The sequence below is a fragment of the Tetrao urogallus genome, assembly GCF_951394365.1.
Source record: "Tetrao urogallus genome assembly, chromosome: 1".
Lineage (NCBI taxonomy): Eukaryota > Metazoa > Chordata > Aves > Galliformes > Phasianidae > Tetrao > Tetrao urogallus.
This window is the reverse complement of record NC_136813.1, coordinates 21217323-21240709: the sequence shown is the minus strand read 5'-3', so window position 1 is coordinate 21240709 and position 23387 is coordinate 21217323. Positions and strand designations below refer to the sequence as shown.

General features: G+C 39.8%; 1 protein-coding gene across 1 annotated transcript; it reads left to right on the top strand.

The window, feature by feature from the left end:
- Positions 1-19: 19 nt before the first annotated feature.
- On the top strand, positions 20-22324 carry HSPH1 (heat shock protein family H (Hsp110) member 1; the record flags this gene model as incomplete). The annotated part of the gene is made up of 18 exons (XM_079546860.1): positions 20-388; positions 690-747; positions 3818-3958; positions 5709-5831; positions 6962-7061; positions 10298-10431; positions 10888-11132; positions 12020-12248; positions 13098-13204; positions 14684-14821; positions 16595-16796; positions 17555-17686; positions 18429-18566; positions 18952-19077; positions 20008-20115; positions 20230-20349; positions 21425-21586; positions 22124-22324. The coding sequence occupies exons 1-18, from the start codon at positions 282-284 to the stop codon at positions 22322-22324; spliced, it is 2571 nt and encodes an 856-aa protein (XP_079402986.1). The 5' UTR covers positions 20-281.
- Positions 22325-23387: the final 1063 nt, after the last annotated feature.

Here is a 23387-nt window from a genome sequence, read left to right as displayed (position 1 = left end):
GGTGGCGTCGGCAGTCGCTATGAGAACAGCTGACGTCACGGGCCCCGGTGCCGCTGATTGGTCGGAATTGTTCGAGAACGCCGCCGAAGGCGGAAGCGGAAGCCGCACGTGGAGCCGGTGAGTGGTTGCCGCAGTTTCTGGAAACTTCGCCTCATTGTCATATTTAAAGCGGCGGCGCCGGGTGCCCGCCTCTGCGCGCCCATCCGCCGGTAGCGGGACTGGGGCGGTGGTGCCGGCAGTAGGTCGGGTGGGGGGGGCCTGTTCGCGGCGGTGGGGCGGCCATGGCCGTGGTGGGCTTTGATCTGGGCTTCCAGAGCTGCTACATTGCAGTGGCGCGGGCCGGCGGCATCGAGACGGTGGCCAACGAGTTCAGCGACCGCTGCACGCCGTGAGTGAGGGGACCGGGGCGGGAGCTCCGGGGGGGCCGCCGCTTTTCCGTGGTTCGGGGTGTGCGGCCGTTCAAATTACTTAGCTTGCTTTAATAAAGGCAGCTCGGAAGCGGGGCGGTTTGGATGGAAACTGGGCGTCTGCCGCTTGGAGTTCGGGGCCGGGAGCGGCGGTGCCAGCGGGACGGCCACGCTGTGCAGAGGGTAACGGGGCTGGAGGGAGGGATGGTGGAGCTCCGCCACCGCTGGAACGCGGGCAGTCTGCCGTCAGCGCCGCGCTCAGCAGTCCCTTGTGCTTTGCAGGTCGGTGGTCTCGTTCGGGTCCAAAAACAGAGCTATCGGCGTCTCGGCCAAAAACCAGGTGGGTTCCTTATAGGTGGCTGTGACTAGGAGGCTGACGGCCCGGCGGCTCAGGTGCCGGGGGTGCGTGGAGAACCGCTGGGCTGGAGTTGGAACGGGTAACTGTCGTTGGTACACCTGTCGGAGGATCCCTACGGGTCCTTTTGAACTCGGGGTGTTGTACGGTAGAAAAATGATGTGCTGTAGTGCTGCGCTGCTTTCGGAGGAACGCAGGTGGTTCTGCTGGAACTTCCCTGCTCGCTGTTTCTTTAATGGCAATATTTTCCAGTAGAACACGCTCCTTTCCTGAGGGCCTAAGCATCGGGTTTGTGTTCTTGGTGCTTTTCTATAGCTTTCTCCTGCGTCTGAAGGAAAATGTTTGAACGCTGTGTAGAGGTGCTTAAAATTAGATGGGAAAGAGAAATGTTAGTTGAGGTTTCCTAAAGCAGTGTAGCTACCTCACTGCCTTTGCTTCTGCTGGAAGATAAATGCCTGTGTGTTTTTCAAAAGCTTAACATTTATAGTACAAATAACTTGGTTTTATTGCTTGAGCAGTTTGATAGGTACATAAAGAAACACTGAGTGTTTTCTTCACTGAAGTAGTATTTTCATGCGCAAGAATTAAGCTCTCTTCTTAGCGTTTCAGAATAGCTAAATATAGATGTTAAACAAATCCTCAGGTATTGTCAAGCCTTGTATCTGTTGCATAACCACAGCTGGTAAGAGACTGAGGAGCCTGCAGCTCTGCTGGGCTGTGCAGATCTGTGGTGAAAGGACTGCAGTGTGTTTCCATGGAGAGAGCATTGGAAGAGACTTCCTTCTCTGTAACAGTTCTCTTAGTTTTGGAAGCTGAGAGAATATGAATAGCTTACACATTCACAAACACATGTACTCCTTCGGTTCAAGGTTAATATTTGAAGTAGTACAGTCATTACATGCATTTATGTTCCTTCTTTAGAGAAACTTCAGTTTAGCATCTCTTTTGTTTTCTTACTACGTGCTTTTACTCAGAAACTAACAACATTCACTTGTGTGCAAAAATGAGTCATTTATCAAAATAGAAGTGATCTAAATCCTATGTGGAAGCTCTTGAGAGTATCTTTAATATTGTTTTCTGATGAAATGCTAGAACTTGAAGCACGCTGAAAGGGAAAAAGATTGTGACGTATGAAATTGTGTTTAAAGGACTGTGTTTGGGATGAATGCCAGCGAGTTCAGATGACTTGAGGCAACCATTAGGTTATGTGGATATATTACATCTTCTGTGCTTGGTTGTCTACCAGTTGAAACTGAATGGTTTTTGCAAGAAAAGAAAAGCATGTGGTACATTAAATGCTAAAAGATGCAGAGCATTTGTTCCTCTTGCTGAGGCAGTTCATTTTGGCTGACTGCCCGTCAGGCACATTGTTTCTTTCTTGGATGTGGAAGTTCCTTCACGTGGGAAAACTTGAGTTATGTTTTCTGTGCCTTAGAGTGTAGCAGATGCTTAAATGAAGGAGTACAACCATCCGTTTCATTTGAAGTTACTTATTAAGAACTTTTTTATAAAGTGAAAAACTCACCAGTCAACAATGTGACTGTATGCAGGAGCTTATGATCGTACTCAGGGTCGATGTCCTTTGAGACCTGGAGAGCTGCTGCTGGAGTATATCTTCAGAGAGTTTATTTCCTTAGGTAACCCTGGTAGCCTGGAGATGAGAGCAGTTTATTAGTTAACAGACCATAATTCTCTGCTTCCTTAATTGTGACTAAGCAGGAAGATATTGAAATGTGCTGCAGATCTAATGGCATACAATTACTCTAAAAATATCTGAAGATTGTTCCTTGGAAGAGACTGTGAGTGTTATTCTAAATTAGGCCGTAAAAGCCACCAGAGTGTTTGTGCTTCTCTGCCAGCTACGTAAAAATTATTTTTGCTTCCATGTTGTTCCTCAGTATGTTCATCATTTGACTTAATACCACTTAATCTGTTGGGCCTGCCCTAAAGTTACTTCCACAGCTTCTCTCCAACAGATAGGTTTCATTCTACTTCGAGATACTTGTTGTATCTCTTTTAGGATAGCCTAGCTGTCTGCTTTCTGTTCTGCATTGCAGTCCTAATAAAGAATGTTTCTCTTTGATCAATTGGTTCCGTGGGGTTCTTGTGCTGCAGTTCAGTATATACTTCAAGCTAACTTTGGTACCAAAGTAATGTCATGCTTCTCTCTGCTGTTTGTGCCTTTTGGTCTGGTGTAAAGAACTGGAGTGACTGCTAGGTGAGCACAAGGAGGCAGCTCACCCTCTTTAAGAGTAGCTCAGGGAAAAAGTATTGAAATGAATGAGAAGTCTAATGCCAATAACTAAAGATTCAGGTGTGTGTATGTGTGTGTGTGCTCCTTGTAGTGGTGCTTCAAGTGAACCCTTGGGGGTGATGAGGTTACTGGTGAATTGAGTGCTAGTTACAGGCCTGGCAAACACCTGAAAAAGAGGCTTTTAATTAGTTGAATCACATCTAGATTAGATGAGTAAAGTAGTAGGCACTGTAAATCATATTATGGCAGGACAAGGGCAAATGGTTTGAAGTTGAGGGAGGGAAGATTTAGGTTGGATACCAGGGGAAGCTCTTTACAGAGAGAGTGGTGAGGTGCTGCAACAGGCTGCCCAGAGAAGTTGTGGATGCCCCATGCCTGGAGGTGTTCAAGGCCAGGTTGGATGGGGCCCTGGGCAGCCTGGTCTAGTATTAAATGGGGAGGTTGGTGGCCCTGCATGTGGCAGGGGGGTTGGAGCTTCATGATCCTTGTGGCCCCTTCCAACCCAGGCCATTCTGTGATATTACTCACCTGATTGCTTGGAGGTTTTAGAGATGCTCATATAGTGCTGCCTTTACTTAATGTATACTCTTCTGTGACATGTAGCTCTTTTACCCGATTTTTGTTGTAGTGATGAGCTGTTATAAAATACCAGATAGTAATTACAGGTATTATAGTAACAAATGTGACAAGTAAATGAACAGTTTTATTGAAGAGTGACTGATGCTTGGGGCATACAGGGCAACACTGAACACTGCAGGTTGATGAAGGATAGATTTGTAAATGTCTTGTATTTCTTTACAGCAAATCACTCATGCCCACAACACAGTATCTAACTTCAAGAGATTCCATGGCCGTGCGTTTAACGATCCGTTTGTTCAGAAGGAAAAGGAAAAGTTGAGTTATGATTTGGTTCCTATGAAGAATGGTGGAGTTGGAGTAAAGGTATGCTTGGAACATGATATTTTCAATTTTGTAGTTACACAGAAAAGTTTGTTTCAGCTTTTACTCAAGAAAATTCAGGCTCTATTTAAGTAGCCTAAAGGTTTTCCTTAACCATTCTGTTGAAGAGGAGCCCTTGTACAAATAGCCAGCTCCCATTTTTAAGTCGTGCATACTAAATGTCAAATTAACATTTGTTTGCAATAATTGCTGAAATCTGAGCTTCTCTGTTGCCAAATTGTGCATCCAGGTCAAACATTACAGTCAAGGATGATCTGGAGGTTGTGTGGATTTGCTTTTAAGTATTAACCTTTTTGTCACTCCTGTGTGGAATGCTCTGTAACAGTCTAATCACCTGATTACATACTGCCTAGTAAGTAGCATGAACTCTAAATTAGAACCTTGATTGTAAACAAGTGGCATGTTTTTAGAGCACTGTCTGGTGTCTTCTAGGATGTTTGCAACAGTAATTGCCCGTCTTGTACAACTACTCCAGATCCAGTCCTGCTTACACTAGCAGTAGGTTGCTGACGCAGTGTCAGCATTTCCTATGAGAGGTATCCTTAGTGTTAATTCATTTACAGACCTGTACCAAAAATACTGATATCCAAGCTTGTGAAATTCACTTGATGCTGCTTCAGTAGTGACGACCCTAGCTTAGTTAGGGTGTGTCTTGATGCTTTTCTCCATACTTCGAACTGATTTATCAAATTTTAGGCATAGATCAGGCTTTGGTAATAAACGGATTTACAGAGAAGTCAAGCTATATAAAAGAGGAGGTGCCTTTTGTTGTGCTGACTGTGACTGGTGATGTAAACAGATGCGTTCCAGACAGAAATTCAAGTGCATGTAGGAGTGCTTTACTGTAAGTGAAGTCTAGTAGCAAGTGAAGAGTGTTACTTATCTTTTATTTGTTCTTAGTCTGTTAGCAGAACAAATTAGATTTTTTTTGGTCGTGTTTTTTCCAATTTAACTGCTGTAAAAATAAAATGTAATTGATTCAATATGTCATACAATTGGCTAGAGAACAGTTTTTCTTCTAAAACAAAAGTGCTCTGATTTTTAATTTTTTTAATTTTTTTTAATTTTTTTTTTTCCCTGATTAAATGTTGCGGATGAAAATCAGTTACTCTTTCAAGAATCGGTTTTTTTTTTTTTTTTTTTTTTTTTTTTTTTTTTTTTTTTTTAAATGTGTTCCTTCACTTCATTGGCATTTATGCTATTACACAGAAAACCGGTGATTCAAAAATCCCTTTTTGGTAAGGAAACAGTATGAGAATAAAGTTTTTCTGAGCTGTATCTTTTTAGTTGGCTTATGTGTAGTTTGAGCTTTCCCTCTAGAGAGACTGCTCATGTTTGAGCAGGCTTATAAAAATGTCAGGGGAAAATAGCAGGTAATTCTGGACTTTTCTGTAGTTGATAGCAATTACGAAACGGGCTATTTCAACTGGTTTTGACGTAATGCTGTATGCCTACGTCTTATTTGTGTTTTAGACTCAGTCACTCAAAGTTGCGAACTGTCAGCTGTTACTTTTGTCCATAGTGTTCATATGGTTCTCAGTGCTTAACTTCAAAAATGGGATTATTGCTTCTGTGGCAAATGAAATTGTAAATTCTAGTTCGCTGTAGAACAGATTAAGCATGTCAAGGTTCAAAGAGTGTTAGTCAACAGTGTACCAAAAAACATATTAACTGTAAGTAATTCTTTTCACTGATATAATGGAATTACTTTTCCTGCTTTTTTTCTATCCAGGTCATGTACATGGATGAGGAGCACATCTTCAGTGTGGAACAGATTTCAGCGATGTTGTTGACAAAATTAAAGGAGACTGCAGAGAGTAACCTGAAAAAGCCAGTAACTGACTGTGTTATTTCTGTAAGTAATTGTAGTGCACGGGAACATTGTCCTTAAACTTCAGCTATTGAGGACAATTTGTTCTTTTTCACTGTACATGAATAGAAACACCAGATAAGCACTTAGAAAAGAATTAATCCTAACTAACTTCAAAGCTCCTGACTTAAAGGAATCCCAGGGCCACTTCCATATTTCAGTCTCTGAGCCACTGCATGAGCTCATTTTCTTGGGAAATGTCTGAACTCTGGCACAAAGAACACCTTTGGGATCCAGATGTGTACCATTCTATAATTTTATCCCATGACTAAACACTTAAATTACTTGTTAAAGATACCTTTATTCGTCAGAATTTGCCATCTGGCAGCTGAAATTAATTAACTTCAGTTCATTTTTCAAATTTATGACTGAACGAGAAAATGACCACAGAACAAGAAAAACCATTGCATTGCAAAGCCTAAATATAAAATGGCATCTGCCTCTGTGCATTCACTGACTCTTTGAACAAGTCTACCTCGTGTTGTATCTAGAAATATTTTAGTTTGTTATCCTTAAAGGAGTTTATCCACTCAGTAATCTGAAAAGTTAATGTCCTCTAATGATTTAGTTTCAGTCTCCAGGGATATCACAGGTCACTGTCCAAAGCAGCTGATAGAGATCTGCAGCAGATTTTCAACAGCATAATCCTCCAGAACCTCTTGCTAATTCTTCTCCAAAGTAATTTTGTCCAAAGCAGATACTTAATTATAACTTTTTCATTGTTGTTTTTGTGTCTCTCACACCTCTATTGCAGCACTGCATTTTTATTTTGCTTTCCTGGCTGGTAAATATCTACCAGTTGTGCTTGAGGTTATTCTGTGTCTCTTTCTCGTTAAAAACCAGTCTCATATTTTGCAGCAGTAATTCGTGTTCCTAACAATTTGTGTACAAATAATATTTGCTTCTTTCTAGTGTATGATTGTATAACTGATGCTCATTTAATTCCATCTCAGCTTGACTAAGTAGAATATTTAGTCTTGGTTCAACAAAGTGCTTGCAGTGAATGTTGTCCTTAAACATGAGGAATAGATGCAACTTGTGTGAGCATTTTCAAATAGATGGCGTGTAGTCTCATATTCTGAAGCTAACTTCCTACTCTCACCTGCTTTCTTCAGGTTCCATCATTTTTCACTGATGCTGAAAGGAGATCGGTTCTGGATGCAGCTCAGATTGTTGGATTAAACTGTCTTAGATTAATGAATGACATGACAGCTGGTAGGTTTTGTAAAACAGCAGTTTCTTCAAATTTTATGTACTGGTAGCAGATGCATCTAGTTACTCTGGGAAACTGGGCTGGCTTTAAAAAAATAGGACATTAAACAAGTGTTCTAAACACTTCTTTATTTTAGTCTTTTTTAATGTCTTCTATCTGAAAGTGTGCAAGAGATGAAGCCTTAGTGGTAGATATCTCCCTGAGTTCTTCAGCATTACAACATGTGCCTGGACTACTTGTTCTCTTAGTATCCACATGTCCTGGAAGAGAAGACAATTCCTGGCACTCTTAAAGGAAATTTGCTGATTAATTGTTAGCACTTAATTTCAGAGTTTTTGTCAGTATATTTGTGGTTTTAAAATGAAAAATTGGACAATTGATCTTCTTTGCTAATGTTTTCAAGGCTCTAAAAACATATTAGTCAACCAAGAGCTTTTGGTCTCTTGATTCAAGTGTTCATGTCCCAAGTCTTCATGCATCTTGTTGGCATCTGGGGAGAGGGCATTTTTCCATGTTTTTAAATGGCTTAATGATTAGCATTTGTTTCTTGAGAGAAAAGGTGGGTAAGAATTGTACCAGAGAACAATCAACTTTCTTCTTCCCACATTAGTCAGATAAATTGAGAAGGGTTTTCTGTGAAATCCACCTGGATTCATGCCTTTAAGTGAATTGCTTATTAAGGATTTAAGTACCTTTAACATGTATTGGTAAGGTGGTACCTTCAAGATTTTTTGCTAGAACAATTTTCAGATGAATATTCTGTATGGTAAAGTACAGATCTTTAGAAACTGTGCCAACAGGATGAACTGTTCACAGAAATGCAAACCTTCCATTTCCTTAGCAGCACCAGCAGCTTTCCTATATAGTGTAACACGGTATTTCTCATTTTCTTGTCCTTACCTTGTAAGGCTAATAAGTACTGTTCAGCTTTTTCTAGTTTTAAATACTATGATCTTTGATAATATCTGTGGAGAAGGGATTCTGAGGTATGGTAAAGTAGAGAAGAAAATTTTGCTTATTTTTTTTCTAATGAAGACAAAGTCTACTGTGATTTATTGAAGTCCTACTCACAGAATCACAGAAACACCAAGGTTGGAAAAGACCTACAAGATCACAGAGTCCAACCATCCACCTATCACCAATAGTTCTCACTAAACTCTGTCACACAACACAATGTGCAAATGTTCCTTGAACACCTCCAGGGTTGGTGACTCCACCACCTCCCTGGGCAGCCCATTCCAGAGCCTGACCACTCTTTCAGAAAAGTAGTATTTCCTAACATCCAGTCTGAATCTTGCCTGGCGCAGCTTGAAGCCATTCTCTCTCGTCCTGTCACCTCTAGTCCTATCGCAAGAGAAGAGGCTGACCCCCAGCTCACTGCAACCTCCCTTCACATAGTTGTAGAGAGCAGTGAGGTCTCCCCTGAGCCTCCTCTTCTCCAGGCTGAACATTCCCAGCTCCTTCAGCCGCTCCTCATAAGCCCTGTGCTCCAGACCCCTCACCAGCTTTGTTGCCCTTCTTTGAACCTGCTCCAGGGCCTCAATGTCTTTCTTGCAGTGAGGGGCCCAAAACTGGACACAGTACTCGAGGTGCGACCTCATCAGAGCTGAGTACAGGGGGACAATCACTGCCCTGTTCCTGCTGGCAGCAGCATTTCTGATGCAAGCCAGGATGCCATTGGCCTTCTTGGCCACCCAGGCACACTGCTGGCTCATGTTCAGCCGACCATCAATCAATACCCCCAGGTCCATTTCTTCTATGCAGTCTTCCAGCCATTCTGCCCCAAGCCTGTAGCGTTGCCTGGGGTTGTTGCGGCCAAAGTGCAGGACCCAGCATTTGGCCTTGTTGGAACTCATTCCATTGGCTTCAGCCCAGCCGTCCAGCCTGTCCAGATCCCTCTGGAGGGCCTCGCTCCCCACAGGCAGATTGATGCTTCCTGCCAACTTGGTGTCATCTGCAGACTTAGTGGGGGTGCACTCAATGCCCTCATCCAGGTCATCAATAAAGACATTGAAGCCTGGCTTGGAAACAAAGGTAACTTATTCAACATACTCAAAAATACATTGTGTGTTAGTTTGTTTAGTTATGCCGCAATCAAATTTACATCTCAAGGTTATAGCACTTCAATATATTCCATGAAATAAGAGTTTCTTCTTTTTAATTAAGCACCTCTTAATGACTCAGCTATGGGAGTGATTAATGAATGCTGATACCAGAATTTTTTAATTTTTTTTTTTTTTAAGACCCCTCCTAAGTCTGCAGTGATGAGAATGAGAGGAGTACCAGCTGTAGGGGAACTTCACTAGATACTAGAATCCATAAATGTCAAAGCTCAGTGGGAATCCAGCTGTCCTTGTTCTAGATAGTTTAGTTTTGTTGTGACCAGGGATGCTAGTCCCTCCTTCCTAATATAAGGCTGTCACTGTGACTGTAATACATTGCTCTTGAGAGCATGTGTTTCCTGCCTTCCTTAGCACCTTTGCTAATGCTATAATTCTCTTGCCTGATAATCTGACTAGTAGCCTGCCCTCCAGCTTGGGATTTCTTCATCACGTACAAATGCATGTTCTTGTGTATTCTACCTCACGTCAAAATTGGAGGCTTTCCTACGTAACTGTGTAGATGAAACTCTATTCAGTTTTTCTTCGATTATTGCATCAAATTCTTACCTACCTGTGCCACTGCTACAGATCAGAATTCTGCAGCAAAACTGGTAATGTTCTTCCTCTGACATGACCACCATATGCTTGCATGCCAAATTAGCTTCTGTTCTACTCTTTGCAATCTGTCCCTGCCTGGTACTGTGCATAGATTGAAATTCTTCCATTTTATAGCCTCTTCTGACCATTCATAGCATTCTCAGATATAATCTTCATGCCTGGGAGATATTACTTTGTAAATTCAAATGCTGCATCCTTGATTACTATGAGAAGCTAAAAGGTGAACTGTTAAGAAACAGATGGATTGAAATAGATCAGTATTTAAAACAGGTTAATCGATTCTTGGTCTTACATGCTTACACGTTTAGGGATAGAGCGTATACATGACTGAGGAAGGTTTTTTGCTTCTCTGATCCTACAATGTGTTAATGGATCCAACCTTCCATGTGGGTAAGACCTTGCATATGTGGTTTTGTCTGGTTGCTCTAGATCGTATAGCTTAATGTTTACAGGATATGTTGGCATACAGATGGAGACTCAATAGAGATTACACTGATATCTGATATTTGCTTATGCAGTGGCTCTGAATTATGGAATTTATAAACAAGACCTTCCAGCTCCTGAAGAGAAGCCACGAATAGTCATATTTGTTGATATGGGACATTCTGCATTTCAAGTATCTGCCTGCGCGTTCAACAAGAGTAAGCTAAAGGTACTAAGATTAATTGAAATTAAAAGGCTTTGAGACACTAAGCTAGCCTTTAAACCTGTTATTTTTAAAATCCTGAAATAATCTCATACATGGAAAGTGGCAAAGAGATAGAAGGTATAGATTTTTCAGTATCCATCATTAGTATGGTTTTAGATAAAGACTGGAGATGGCTTTGCAATGCATCAGTGTAAGGTATACAGTGCAACTACTATCATCCAAGTGAAGTGGATGGATTAAAATTGTGAACGCTCAGGTTTGTCACCTACTTACTTAGAGTTACTTCCATTGTAGAATGGAAGATGTGGCTGATTTAAATACTAAGACTGTGCATAGAATTGTAGGCTGGCTTGTCCCCCACCTTTTTTTTGAAACAAAGGCTTGCCAATATTGGATGACTTCTGTTCTATTTGGTTTCTGTTGAGTGTTAGACTGAATAATTTTGTTCTTTCAAACCAGGTACTGGGCACAGCATTTGACCCTTTCCTAGGTGGAAGGAACTTTGATGGAAAGCTAGTAGACTACTTTTGTGCAGAAATAAAAGCAAAGTACAAACTGGATCCAAAATCAAAAGTTCGAGCTCTTCTTCGTCTGTATCAGGAGTGTGAGAAGCTGAAGAAACTAATGAGTTCAAATAGCACAGACATTCCCCTAAACATTGAGTGTTTCATGAACGACACTGATGTATCTGGAAAAATGAACAGGTGAGCACTATGGGAGATATTTAAGATATATGGCCCCCAAGCAACTGTATAACCAAGTGTTTATTTCCATTTCAATAGAGACTTAACTGTGCTACAATTAAGTGCGGGTGTTGAATAGTTATTTCAACTTAGAAATACAACAACTGAAGCTGAGGTACAATGCTCAGCTACCAGAGCAGTGTTTCAGTGTAATAATGTGTATATAGGAACCTTGGTTTCTTTCTGTAGAATGGCACAGTTTTAAAATCACAGGTTGATGCCTGCAAAGCAGGGCAGGGAGGTTGGCTTGCATATATTTAGGTCTGCAGCATACTTTAGGTAACCTAAATCTCCTACTGTTCTTAAAAGAAAACATGAGTTGTTGCTGTCTTATTTTTTTCCCCGGTTGCTCTTACTGAACCGTGGGTATTAGGAAAGAAATAAAGGACAGAAATGGTACCATGGGGGTGACTTATTTATGCCTGGAATGTACTCACAGGCACAGCTTCATTTCTAGTTAGTCCTTTAATTTCTGAGTGGGTCATTTGGTTGGTTGTTTTCCCGTTATTTAGAAAACAGGTCAAGTAACTTCTTTGTAAAGGGAGTATAAGTGCTTTCTCTAATCTGTAACCTGTGCTGAGAGTCATACACACAACACCTGCCCAAACAGGACCTTTATGTTACTGTGCTACCCTGATAGCAGCATAGGAAAATCTGTATGCAGCTGTTCGTGTACTGCCTTGTCTCCTGCTGTCAATTCAGCCTACTCACAGGGACTTAGATTTAAGGCTTTTTGCCTTACAGCGTAGTTAACAAACCCAGTCAGAATCAGTTAAGGAAAAAAAAACAAACCATGAAATCTTAGTGGTGTAATGGGCAGGTTTGGTTTAACACACTTCTTTCCTTAGGTCCCAGTTTGAAGAATTGTGTGCTGACCTGCTGCAGAGGATAGAGATGCCTCTGCTTTCGTTAATGGAACAAACACAACTGAAAGTGGAAGATGTGACTGCTGTAGAGATTGTTGGAGGAGCAACCCGCATTCCTGCTGTCAAAGAGAGGATTGCTAAATTCTTTGGCAAAGATGTCAGTACAACACTGAATGCAGATGAAGCAATAGCTAGAGGCTGTGCTCTGCAGGTACGGTACTGGCAGCACTTGAAAAACTGAAGAATTACATTTCCTTAGAAATGGCAGAAGTGCTCCCTTAAAGGCATTCAAAAGAGCATGTTCACTGACTCTTCTAATCAGACTCTTCTTTGGTGCAGTAGTTTAAAATGCCACTGTGCCAACTGTTGGGTGTGTTCTTAAATAGCCAACTCTTCAGAAGAACAAACCATTTGATGAGAGAAATTTAATAATCACTGACAAGCTGGGAGTGTTTTTTATCAACAAAGTGTGCAAGAATATGTATGAAGGAAGAGCCAAAAACACTACGTATTTGCATTTTCTGGTATCAAGTATGATTCTAATATCAGTATGAAACTGACTTTATTCCCTTCCCCCTTGCCATCCGTAAGGTATTTTTACAGATCATAATGAACTGCATTTTACAGGCAAACCACTCATTCGCTCATCTTTTCTGCTCTGTGCATTCTTTTATTTCACTTACTTTCCTTTATCCTATTTCACCAATTGCTTTCCATTACTGGCAGTCAGTTGTCTGCAGGGGAAGAAGCAAGACATAAAAAGCAAAGGCTTCTTTCAGGGCTAAGTAATGCAGAGCTTCTGTTCTTTTACATTTCCACTGTTCCTTTAGACTGCTGCCTTTTTCACAAGCTGCAGTAAGAATAATGCTGAAAGTTGTGCTAACCCAAGCAATATGAACATATTTGTATAGTTCTTTTCTTATTACACTGCACTGAAATCAAGCAGTTCACCTACTTTAGTCACTGCAGTTCTCATTTTCTTGTTTACGGATGTTTAAATTTCACGGGGACAAGTACCAGAGTAGTTAAGCAACTGCAAAGTGTGTGTTTTTTCTTCTAGTGTGCAATTCTTTCTCCAGCTTTTAAAGTGAGAGAATTCTCTGTGACAGATGCTACACCATTCCCAATCTCTCTGTTGTGGAACACTGAAGCAGAGGACACTGAAGGGTACGTAGCTCAAACTGCTGTTCTGTGAAGCGTTTGACCTTTCAGTTCAAGGGCAATGTTCTGGGTTGCATTTAAAGTAGGATCTTGGCATTCTGATGCAGAAAGTCTGTAGATCACGTAGCAGAGAGGGTTGGTGGTGGAGATTCTGTTGTAAAGGCATGAGTTTAAAGATTTTAGTCATAATTACCCTTACACATAAAAATAATTTAAAGATAACTTTGAATTGCCAACAAATGTTGTCTTGCATTACTCTTACCTGTTTGGTAGGTTTTGAAATATAAAGTGAACAAGAAAAGTTCCGGAAGTACCCGTACCACTTCTCTTTGGCTTTTCTGTTGCTGGTTTCTGCTAACATCTACCCAGATTCTTATTTCAGCAGGAAGGTTGTACGCTATGTAAACATTGTGTACTTGCATGGATACTGTTTATCTGGCTGAAAACAGAAGCAAGGATTTAACTCTTAGGGCTTCTTAAGAGTAATTCCTTGCAATTGCAGCACCTCAAGACTCTGACCTATGTTAATAGTGGTGATATGCATGAAAGAAGTTGTTCTTCCTTTCTAGGATGTTGAAAGGTCTGAAATTCTCTTTTGGAGAGTCTGGAGTGCTAGGGGCACTTTTCATCCTGGTTTTTTTTTTCTTTTTTTCTTGTTTTTTTTTTTTTTTTTTTTTTTTTCCCTACAAGCTCTTTGCAGCTCAAATTTTTCTTTTGTCTTTAATCTCATGGAAATGCAGAACCTATTTGTTCCCTCGCGAGCTTACAAGAGCAAACTGTGCGTTCATGTTTTAGGTGAAGCTTTTGTTTTCTCACACGGAATTTGTAGATGGGATACAATAACTTTCTGTAGTTAGGGGAGTTATTTTGTTTTTTTTTTTTTTTTAAAAAAAAAAAAAGTTGGGAATTAGAATGAATTAGAATCAGACAGGCATGTAACAGTAGACAGAACTTAGACAAAGAACATAATTAAAGCTGGCTGTCTTTGTCATATCAAGGAATGAATAATAATCCGGTGTCAGGGTTTTCAAATGAGCCACAGAAGGTAAATGAGTAAGGTAGTAATGGGGCTGTAATTTGCTTTTTGAGGCTAAGTGAGGAAGGGTGCAAATCATAATTTCAGTTATGCAATTCCAGACTCAACAGTAGCCCTAAACTTTGGAAGGAAAAACAAATGCTGGAAGTCTACTGATGGTCTGTCACCAGTTGCCACCTAAACCTGAACTTTTCTTCTGAGACTCAAAATAGGATTAGGATTTTTTCTGATTACAGGACAGAGCAGTAATTCTGTCTATGTGGTATGGTTGCAAAGCCTTTTTGAATTTTTAAAGAGGGCAAATATGCCAATGCGTAGGGATGTTTCTTTGAAGATTTCTGATGCTAAATCAGTCTTTCACCTCAGATATTGGACTTGATGATCTTTAAGGTCTTTTCCAACCTGAGTGATTCTATATTCTGCTAAGTGATGTTTTCTTCTAATTGTAGGGTTCATGAGGTATTCAGCAGAAATCATGCAGCACCTTTCTCCAAAGTTCTTACCTTCTATAGGAAAGGTCCATTTGAGTTAGAAGCTTTTTATTCTGATCCTAATGGAGTCCCATATCCAGAGTCAAAAATTGGTAAGTAATTGTGCTGGAAATATTGCTGTCTTACATTGTTTAATATCAGTGTTGGTCTTAAATCAATTCTGTAATAGTAGTATTTACACTACTGTAGCTTTCAGTCTCTGGAGGACTCAGTTGTTAACAAATATCTCATTCCATAGATGGACAAAATCCAAATTTGATTAGCTTCAAAAGTTGTTTTAGTCCAGTGATGAAATGAAGGGAACTGTAACAGTACAGCCAAGACTAGATTGAGACTATTTTTGTGAGAGAACTTCTTACCATGTTTTCTTTTCTACTAAAGCGTCCTCATGCACTTAGACCTCAGTATTTTTAGGGTGATAGAAGCAATGATAAAATCTCTTACTAAAAAAATGATTTATTTTCTGTTTTGTTTTTGTTGGTTTTTTTTTTTTTTTGTCTTACCCTTGACTTATTGACCGGGTAGGCATTTCATGGTGCAGCTGTTCTGTTGGTTAACTGTGTACCTGGATGAGAGTTACACTGGAATTGCCATGTTAAAGATGAACTTAATAAATATTCTTGAGATGACTGGGAGAATACATAGGTCTAAAACATTGCAATCTGTTTTACCAGTGCTTCAGCTACTATGTCATATGCTATGAAGTCACCTGTACCCGTTATCAACAGAAAAAATGAGTTAACTTTCCCTGTGTTGAAGTGAATTCTGTGGTTGGTTCACAGCAAGTCGCGAAGTTTAAATTCCATTTCTTAGAAACCAGCACAATATTTTGTAGTCACAGAAACAGCAGACTTGTTTTCATGTTGACTCTGCCTTTAAAGGCCAGTAATGCAATTTGTGCCAGTTAAATTTCTATGGCTTTAACGAATGAGATGGCTAACTTCTGTGCAGCAAACTAAGCATGGATTTTGAAAATCTGATTGGCTTCAGCTTACTCACCAATTAAGTCTTTGCTCAGAACAGTTTTAGTAGCTCATATGAGTGAGTCAGGAGTTCTGATGAGACTACTGAATGAGGGCAGATCACAACTTCAGTATTATTGGATTTACCCAGCAGGGGATTATATTCTTTGGCCTATAGAGTAAGCTGATAAAAGCTGATATGCAGGAAGATCAGATCTACTGATGAAGCAGCGCATGTGAGCATGTGCGTATCCAGCCTGTGAGAATATCAGGGAAGCAGAGTGGTCTCCAGGTCACTGTTCTGATGATGTACACAGAACCATGCAGTGGGCAGAAAAACATACCTGCTCTTAAATGAGTATCAGAAATCCCACTCTTCATATGTTCTCCCTAGAGTGAAAGGTAATGGCAGGCTTTATATGGATGTTAGAAGCTGAAAGGCAAAACTGCATTATTATTTTATTACACTTTTAGAAATCCTGTTCCTCTGTTGGACAACTAAAAAGGCATGCACCACAATATTTCAATTAGGCAAAATCTTTCTAGTTTTTGTTCATCGCATTATAGTATCACAGATACCACGAGCATAGGGAGAGTGAGCTTTTACTTTTTGTATTGATTCTGCGTTACTAGTGACAGGAGAATCTGCTCTCTGATGAAAATCAACATTTTCCATCACTATTTAGAAGCTAAGATTGGTAGAACAATAACATCCCTTTTGTTTTTCACAGTATTCATTTAATATGGGAACCATGCAGCTAGCACATATATTATTGGCAGGGTCAAATATTTAGAAAGTGCTTGCATCAAAGAAGGTGGTATTTCTCCTGTCCCATAGTGTTACTGTCCTGTAATGTTACCTAGTCTATTACACACAGTGAATATAGATTCTTTTGACTTCAGGTAGGTATGTTATCCAGAATGTGGCAGCTCAGAAAGATGGAGAGAAGTCTAAAGTTAAAGTGAAGGTCCGTGTCAATACTCATGGCATTTTCAGCGTGTCCACTGCATCCATGGTAGAACCAGTTAAAAGTGAAGATAGTGAGGATGTCGGTGTTGAGACTGAATTGGAAACTCAGGACCAGATGCCTGCTGAAAATTCAAGTGATGTGAGTTGGCCTTTCTTGTGTGTAAATATCCTTACTGATGAAACTGTTCTTCTGGTACATACTTGGGAAGAGAAGTACCTTCTAAGGAAGCAAAATGAGGTTAATTTTGAGGTATGCGTAGTTATTAGTAAGATACCTTTGTAAGAAAAGGAGGAAATAAGTATTATCTTGAAAAATTGTGTGGATTTCAAAATCAATTATCAGGCATCATGTGATGTGGCAGTAGGTGGGTTTCCTTGAGGGTGGGATTGCTTACAGTCATAATTATCAGTGTTCCAGGTAGGAGAACTTGATTTAGACTGGGAGTCCTCCATGCTCTCAGTCTCAAAAAGAATTGTGCCTAATGCTCTGTATTAGAGAACTTTTGAAACCTTGTGACAGGGAAAATTGGATCCTTTTCTACAGCATGGAAGGAAAGGGGAGCAATGGGGAATAAAGCAGCACTGTTATGGTGGATTTTGTGTTAATTTTTTTTTTTTTTAAGAAGAAAAAAACCTTAAAAAGCTATGACTTGATAAATTCAAAGCCACTTTTTATAAAGGAAGGTGGTAGAATGCACACACGCGAGTATTGTGCTGCCAGCCTGGCACTGGTAGCACTCTTACAGAGTTAGTTAAAGCGTGTGTGTTTGCGTGTGCACAGAATGCTTTGTAGGGCACTTGGTACAGTATTGTGTGTCAGAAGTGGTGCCCTATAACTTCGAATAAATTCCAGTGCACATGCCTTCTACATCCTTTGTGCCTGGGCTTTCATTTCAGAAAAATAACCAGCAAGAGAACAGTGAGGCTGGAACACAGTCCCAGGTACAAACTGATGGTCAGCAAACGTCACAGTCTCCCCCTTCATCAGAACCTCCCTCTGAAGAAAACAAAATCCCAGATGTCAAGAAAGTGAGTGACCCTTTAACTCTGTTGAAATTGTTATACTCTGATGGTGGCATTTAAAATTGTTAACATTCCAGGAGAAAAGTGAAGAACTTGGTACTCAAAACCCTTTTTTCTACTTTTATACCTTTTTTATTTTTAATTGTCAAAAATAATCTGTGTATCTTGTGGTGATTTTCATAAAAAATTTTGCAGAATTCCTGCTAGATGCAAGTCTCTCTACCCTTGCCTCTCTTTACGAGGAGTTGTGCAGCTAATTTGTTTGGAAAGGAGATATTTCCAATCTATTCAACAATGTTACAGGCCAAAGTTATTAGGTCTGCTGAGAGAAGCTTGAGTCGGGAATTTATAAACTGAAAGGGAGATAATCAGTGTGTGGAATATGTGCCTGTGTGAGATTGCTAGTAGCTTGCTCTTTGATCTGTGTAAGATGAGAAACTGTTTTAGATTAAAATCTCGGTGCTGTCAGCATCACCAGTGAAGCGCTAAGCTATAGATGGGTGCTTCTGGAAAACCTGCAAATAGATGATAAATCTGGGAAATGTCCTTCCTGTTGCTCACTACTGTCTGTGAAATACTGTAGCCAGACTAGGATAGCAGGCGGACTTCCTTGAGAGGACAAGTGCCTTGCAAGTACATGCTGAGAATTCTCCAAGAACACCATCTCCGTTCTTCCCTATGGATGTTTCTATCATAGCGTTAATTCGTCAGTCAGGAATGTATCTTATTTTTCTTCTCTCCAACTTAGACAAGTGAAAAGAAAGGCGATCAGCCTCCAGAAGCCAAAAAACCCAAGATAAAAGTGAAGAATGTGGAACTGCCTATCGAAGCTAACTTGGTTTGGCAGTTAGGAAAAGATCTCCTCAATATGTATATTGAAACAGAGGTGAGTTAGTGTGGTTTGGACTGCTTTTTTCATTGCAGTTATTAACAATTGCTTTGCTTTTCAGAGCAACCTCTGATCTTTTATATAAACCTAGAGTGTAGACTCAACTAATTGAGTGGGTTTGTAATTCTCCAACTTTAACATGTAACTGACAAATGCTAATAAGCACTGTGCTGAAGTGCTGTTTATAACAATAACATCAGAGCACTGATCTATAGAATAAGAATCTAGAAAATGATGCACCATCTTCTCAGGTGAGTCCACTGCAGCTTTGAGAATGCCAGAAGCTGTAGCTCACATTGCTTCTGTGTTTTATAGCAGCTGTGCTTTACAGAATACTTGTTTGAACATAAGTGTTAATTAAATGTTTTACATGATCACACAGGGTAAGATGATTATGCAAGACAAACTGGAAAAAGAAAGAAATGATGCAAAGAATGCAGTGGAAGAATATGTGTATGAGTTCAGGGACAAATTGTCTGGACCATATGAGAAATTTGTTTGTGAAAAGGTAGGTTATAGGTTCAGGAGCTTCCCTGAAAACACTGATAATAACTATTCTGTATTCCTTAGTCTAACTTTTCTCATCATATACTTGTCATGGAAGCAGGAATAGATTAAGATTCATTTGTATATGATCATAGAATGGTTTGGATTGGATGGGCCTCAAGGATTATCAGGCTTTAATATCTGTGCCATAGGGAAGGTTGCCAGCCACTAGATAAGAAGGTACTAGATCAGGCTGCCCAAGGCATCCAGCCTGGCCTTAATCACCTCAGGGGTTGGGGCATCCACAGTCTCACTGGGCAGCCTATTCCAGCACCTCACCAATCAGTTAAAAACAAACAAAAACAACTTCCTGATGTCTAATATAAATTTCCCTCCCTTTAATTTAAAACCATTCCTCTTTGTTTTGTCATATGTACCTGTGCAAAAAGCTGATTTCCCTCCTGTTTAAATACTGGAAGGTTGCAGTGAGGGGTCTCCCACATCCTCTTCTCCAGGCTGAGCAAGCCCAGTTCCTTTAGCCTGTTTTCAGCTTATGACTGATACTGATGCAGAACTGAAGTTCTCAGGTTTAGCAAGTAGTGCATATCCCTGAGGACTTGACTCCCTTGACTCCCTTTGCAACAAAATCCTGTTTTGCTTCTAAATAAAGATTGTGAATAGCAAGGGAAGCTGTGTTGTATTCATAACTAAAAACATGAATTAAAACCATAGCCCGAGTGTCGGTCTAGATCCAGGCAAGTAGTTACTGATGCTGCCAATGTTGTAGACGCATGTCTCCCAGTTAAAATCTGATGTGAGTTAGTTGACTTAATTAGGTGAAAGCTGCAACAGAAATGTGATTTGTATTTACCAGTACCCTATTACTAAAGAGAAGCACGATCAATTGTTGTGTGTTTTGAAGTTTGACATGTTGAATTGTATTGACACATAGGATCTGCAAGGCTTCTCTGCACTCCTAACAGAGACAGAAGGCTGGCTGTATGAAGAGGGCGAGGACGAAGCTAAGCAGGTGTACGTAGACAAACTAGAGGATTTAAAGGTAGGTCCATTAGGATGCGAAACAACCCGAATTGCAAACTTTCCAATGCACCACAAGAAACAACATTGATGAATGTTAATGAAATGTATAACACACAGAAATTGCTTTCTCTAGAAATTAGGTACCCCGATTGAAATGCGCTATCAAGAAGCAGAGGAGCGACCAAAGCTATTAGAAGAACTGGGACACAGGCTCCAGTATTATGCTGCAATAGCTGGGGAATTCAGGAACAAAGTAAGTGGCCTCAAAGAACCTGTTTTTTGCTTAATACCAGGTAGGGTTTCATTGAGGCCTACCAGCTGGCAGAGGTTCCATATTTGAGTTATACTCTACTGTTATATAGGTCACAAATTTAACACCACAAATGTTTCCCAGTAGTCAACAAAACCTCACACAGTGCATTGTATCTTCAGTTGCTTGATACTTCTGGATGTTTTCAAGCAAAAAAAAAAAATAATAATTACTTGACAAAAAGGCAGAAGGTCAGACTGTGTGGTCTAATTCTTGACCTTTTAAAAGGTGATCTAGTTTCTTCAGAGGTGTGCTCTTCCATTCTTAGTCCCAGAAGAACTGGATATTGTGCAGTGATGAGAAGCTTTACTGTAAAAGTAACTCAGGATTCACTAAAGCATTCAGCGCTTCTATGTACATGTTTCTTTTTTGGCACTGTTGTTTAAAGATGACTTTCTAGATCAGCATGCCTGCTTTTGGTAAACTTAGTCCTTGGGTATCAGCTTCACTGTTTTAATAGGGCAGCTCAAAACACTCAAAATTACTTAGTTTGAGATTGAGGCTCACAAGAGAAAATCGTATCTATTTGAAGCTATGCGTTATGAGACTATCATTATGACTTGAAACTGTTCAGTACTGCTACAATCTTAAACATACTGCATTCAGTGATATTAGATATTTCAAGTACACTGAATCCATCTTCTCAGTTCTCAGCCTAAGTCACAGGTCATGTTGTAGTGCAGGTCCTTCTGTTAACAATTGACTGCTTCTGTGGCATCTAAAGGAATGCTCTTCTGAAAGGTGTTTTAAGCAACCTTCCTAAGAACATTGTGTTATTTTGTGACTTCTTTGTGAAGTCTGTGTTCCCTCTGTGAACTATTTCCTATTTAAATATTGGACAACGGAAAACTTACTCCAATTTTTGCATTCTCTTATCTCTTGCTGTAACAGATTCAGTCTTTGCCTAACCATTTATTTTGAAAGTTGGTAAAGATGATGATACATTGGGATATTTTTGTCAGTAACTTCATGCAACTTTGTGACTTTATCAACTAATACAAAAAGTTTATTTGTGCAGGATGAAAAATACATCCATATTGATGAAATGGAAATGATGAAAGTAGAGAAGTGTGTGAGCGAAGTGATAGAGTGGATGAACAATGCTGTGAGTGCACAGGCTAAGAAGAGCTTAGATCAGGATCCAGCTGTGCGTTCCTTTGAAATTAAGGCAAAGCTTCAGGTAAATATCAAAAGAAATTAATTTTACAGGCTATTACTTTAAAAAAAAAAAAAAAAAAAAAAAAAAGAGAGCCAGACTGACTTGGTTTGCTTCTTCTCTAAACTCCTTTTCATATTTCATCTAACTTTTCCAATATTCTTCGAGGGTGGTAAGAAACTGTAAACTCAATGAGGTTCAGCAGAAAGCAGAGAAGCTGTGCTATGCTGTTTACAATTCTGTGGAGCTATTGGTGTTTTACATGTCTTTCAGTCACCTTAATATTGAAAGGCAGTTGGAGTTTTTATTGGAAAGTACAAGGTGGTCTTAAGGGAAAACACCACAGCCACATATTAATTAAAAAAAAATTTTTTTTTGCTTACAGAACTTCAGGAAGTAGATCAGTTTATTTCAGAATACAGTGTGTACTCATCACTTTGGACTCAGGAAATGAAGAAGCAAGTTGAAACAACATTTTAGGCGTAGGACTCTTGATGTTAGTGAAGCTTATTTGTCCTTAACACTTGTTCTGACCACATCTTTTTCTCCCCTCTCTTTCAGGAGTTGAACAATATCTGTGAGCCCATTGTGACACAACCAAAACCAAAAGTTGACTCTCCTAAGGAAGAAAACCCATTAGATGAACAAGGCGATTATAAAACTGAAGACATGGGAGAAGATGACAAAAATTCAGACATGCCTCAACAAAATGGTGAATGTCATCCAGGTGATCAAAACACTGTTAGCATGGACTTGGACTAAACCACTGCACTTGCAGCAAGTTATTTCATCCCATGACAGAAGATATTTTTGCTGTCGTACATGATCACGGGATTGGGAATGCATTGTTTTGGGAACTATTTATATTTTTTCTTAAAACTTGTCTGGAATATGTTGTGTTATGGGAGGAAAGAATAGTGATAGTGTTGGTCATGACTATCCTAAAAGGAAAATTGCCTTGGTAACTTTCAGATTCCTGTGGAATTGTGAGTTCCTACTAAGCTTCTGTGCAGTATTTAACCATTTGCATCACTAAAGATGAAGAGAAGCACTTGCTCTGAAATATACTGCTCCTTCAAAAGGTTGTATTTGAGACCTTCGTAGGCATTTGTAGATGCCAAGGTAGTTTTCTTTCATCTGGACATCTGATTGGGTATGTCAGTAAAGCCAGTGTCTGTCCCGTTCGTAAGGACTTTGCAGAATAAATTTTTCTGTTCGAAGGTTTTTGATTATTGCAGTCCAAAGCATTTATCAGATAATAAGATGATGGAATGTGTTAGCAGCATGCAGAAACGCTTACGTTTCGTCTCTTGCTAAACAATACATTTTTCATGTGGGGTGCTTAAAATGAAGGAAATGCTATTTCTGTTAGTGTTATTGTGAAGCCTTTTAATGGGCTTTAAAATAAAGTTCATTTTACTGGTATTTCCTGACTTGTGGGATTTAGCTGTTTTTTGGTACTTGTGACATGTTGTCCTTTCCACTATGATGACAGATAATGAAGGCTGTGACTCTGTTTCTGCACAAGTTATTAAAAAAAAAAGAAGGTAATACTTGGTGTAGAAATGGCGTGGCTTAGTGATGGCACTTGTGAGTATGTGTTGATGTTGGACTTGATGATCTTGAAGGTCTTTTCCAGCCTAAATGGCTCTGTGTTCTTGGGAACAGTTATGCAGGGTGTTGAAAGTGTTACCCAGTAAGCATAATTAAAAACTGTAATCACAGACTCACAGAGGATCCTGCTTCAGACTCAACTGTGTTAGGGAATCTGACACCTGAAGTTGGGAGGTAAGGGTTTTTATTTTTGGAATCATATTCCAAAGAT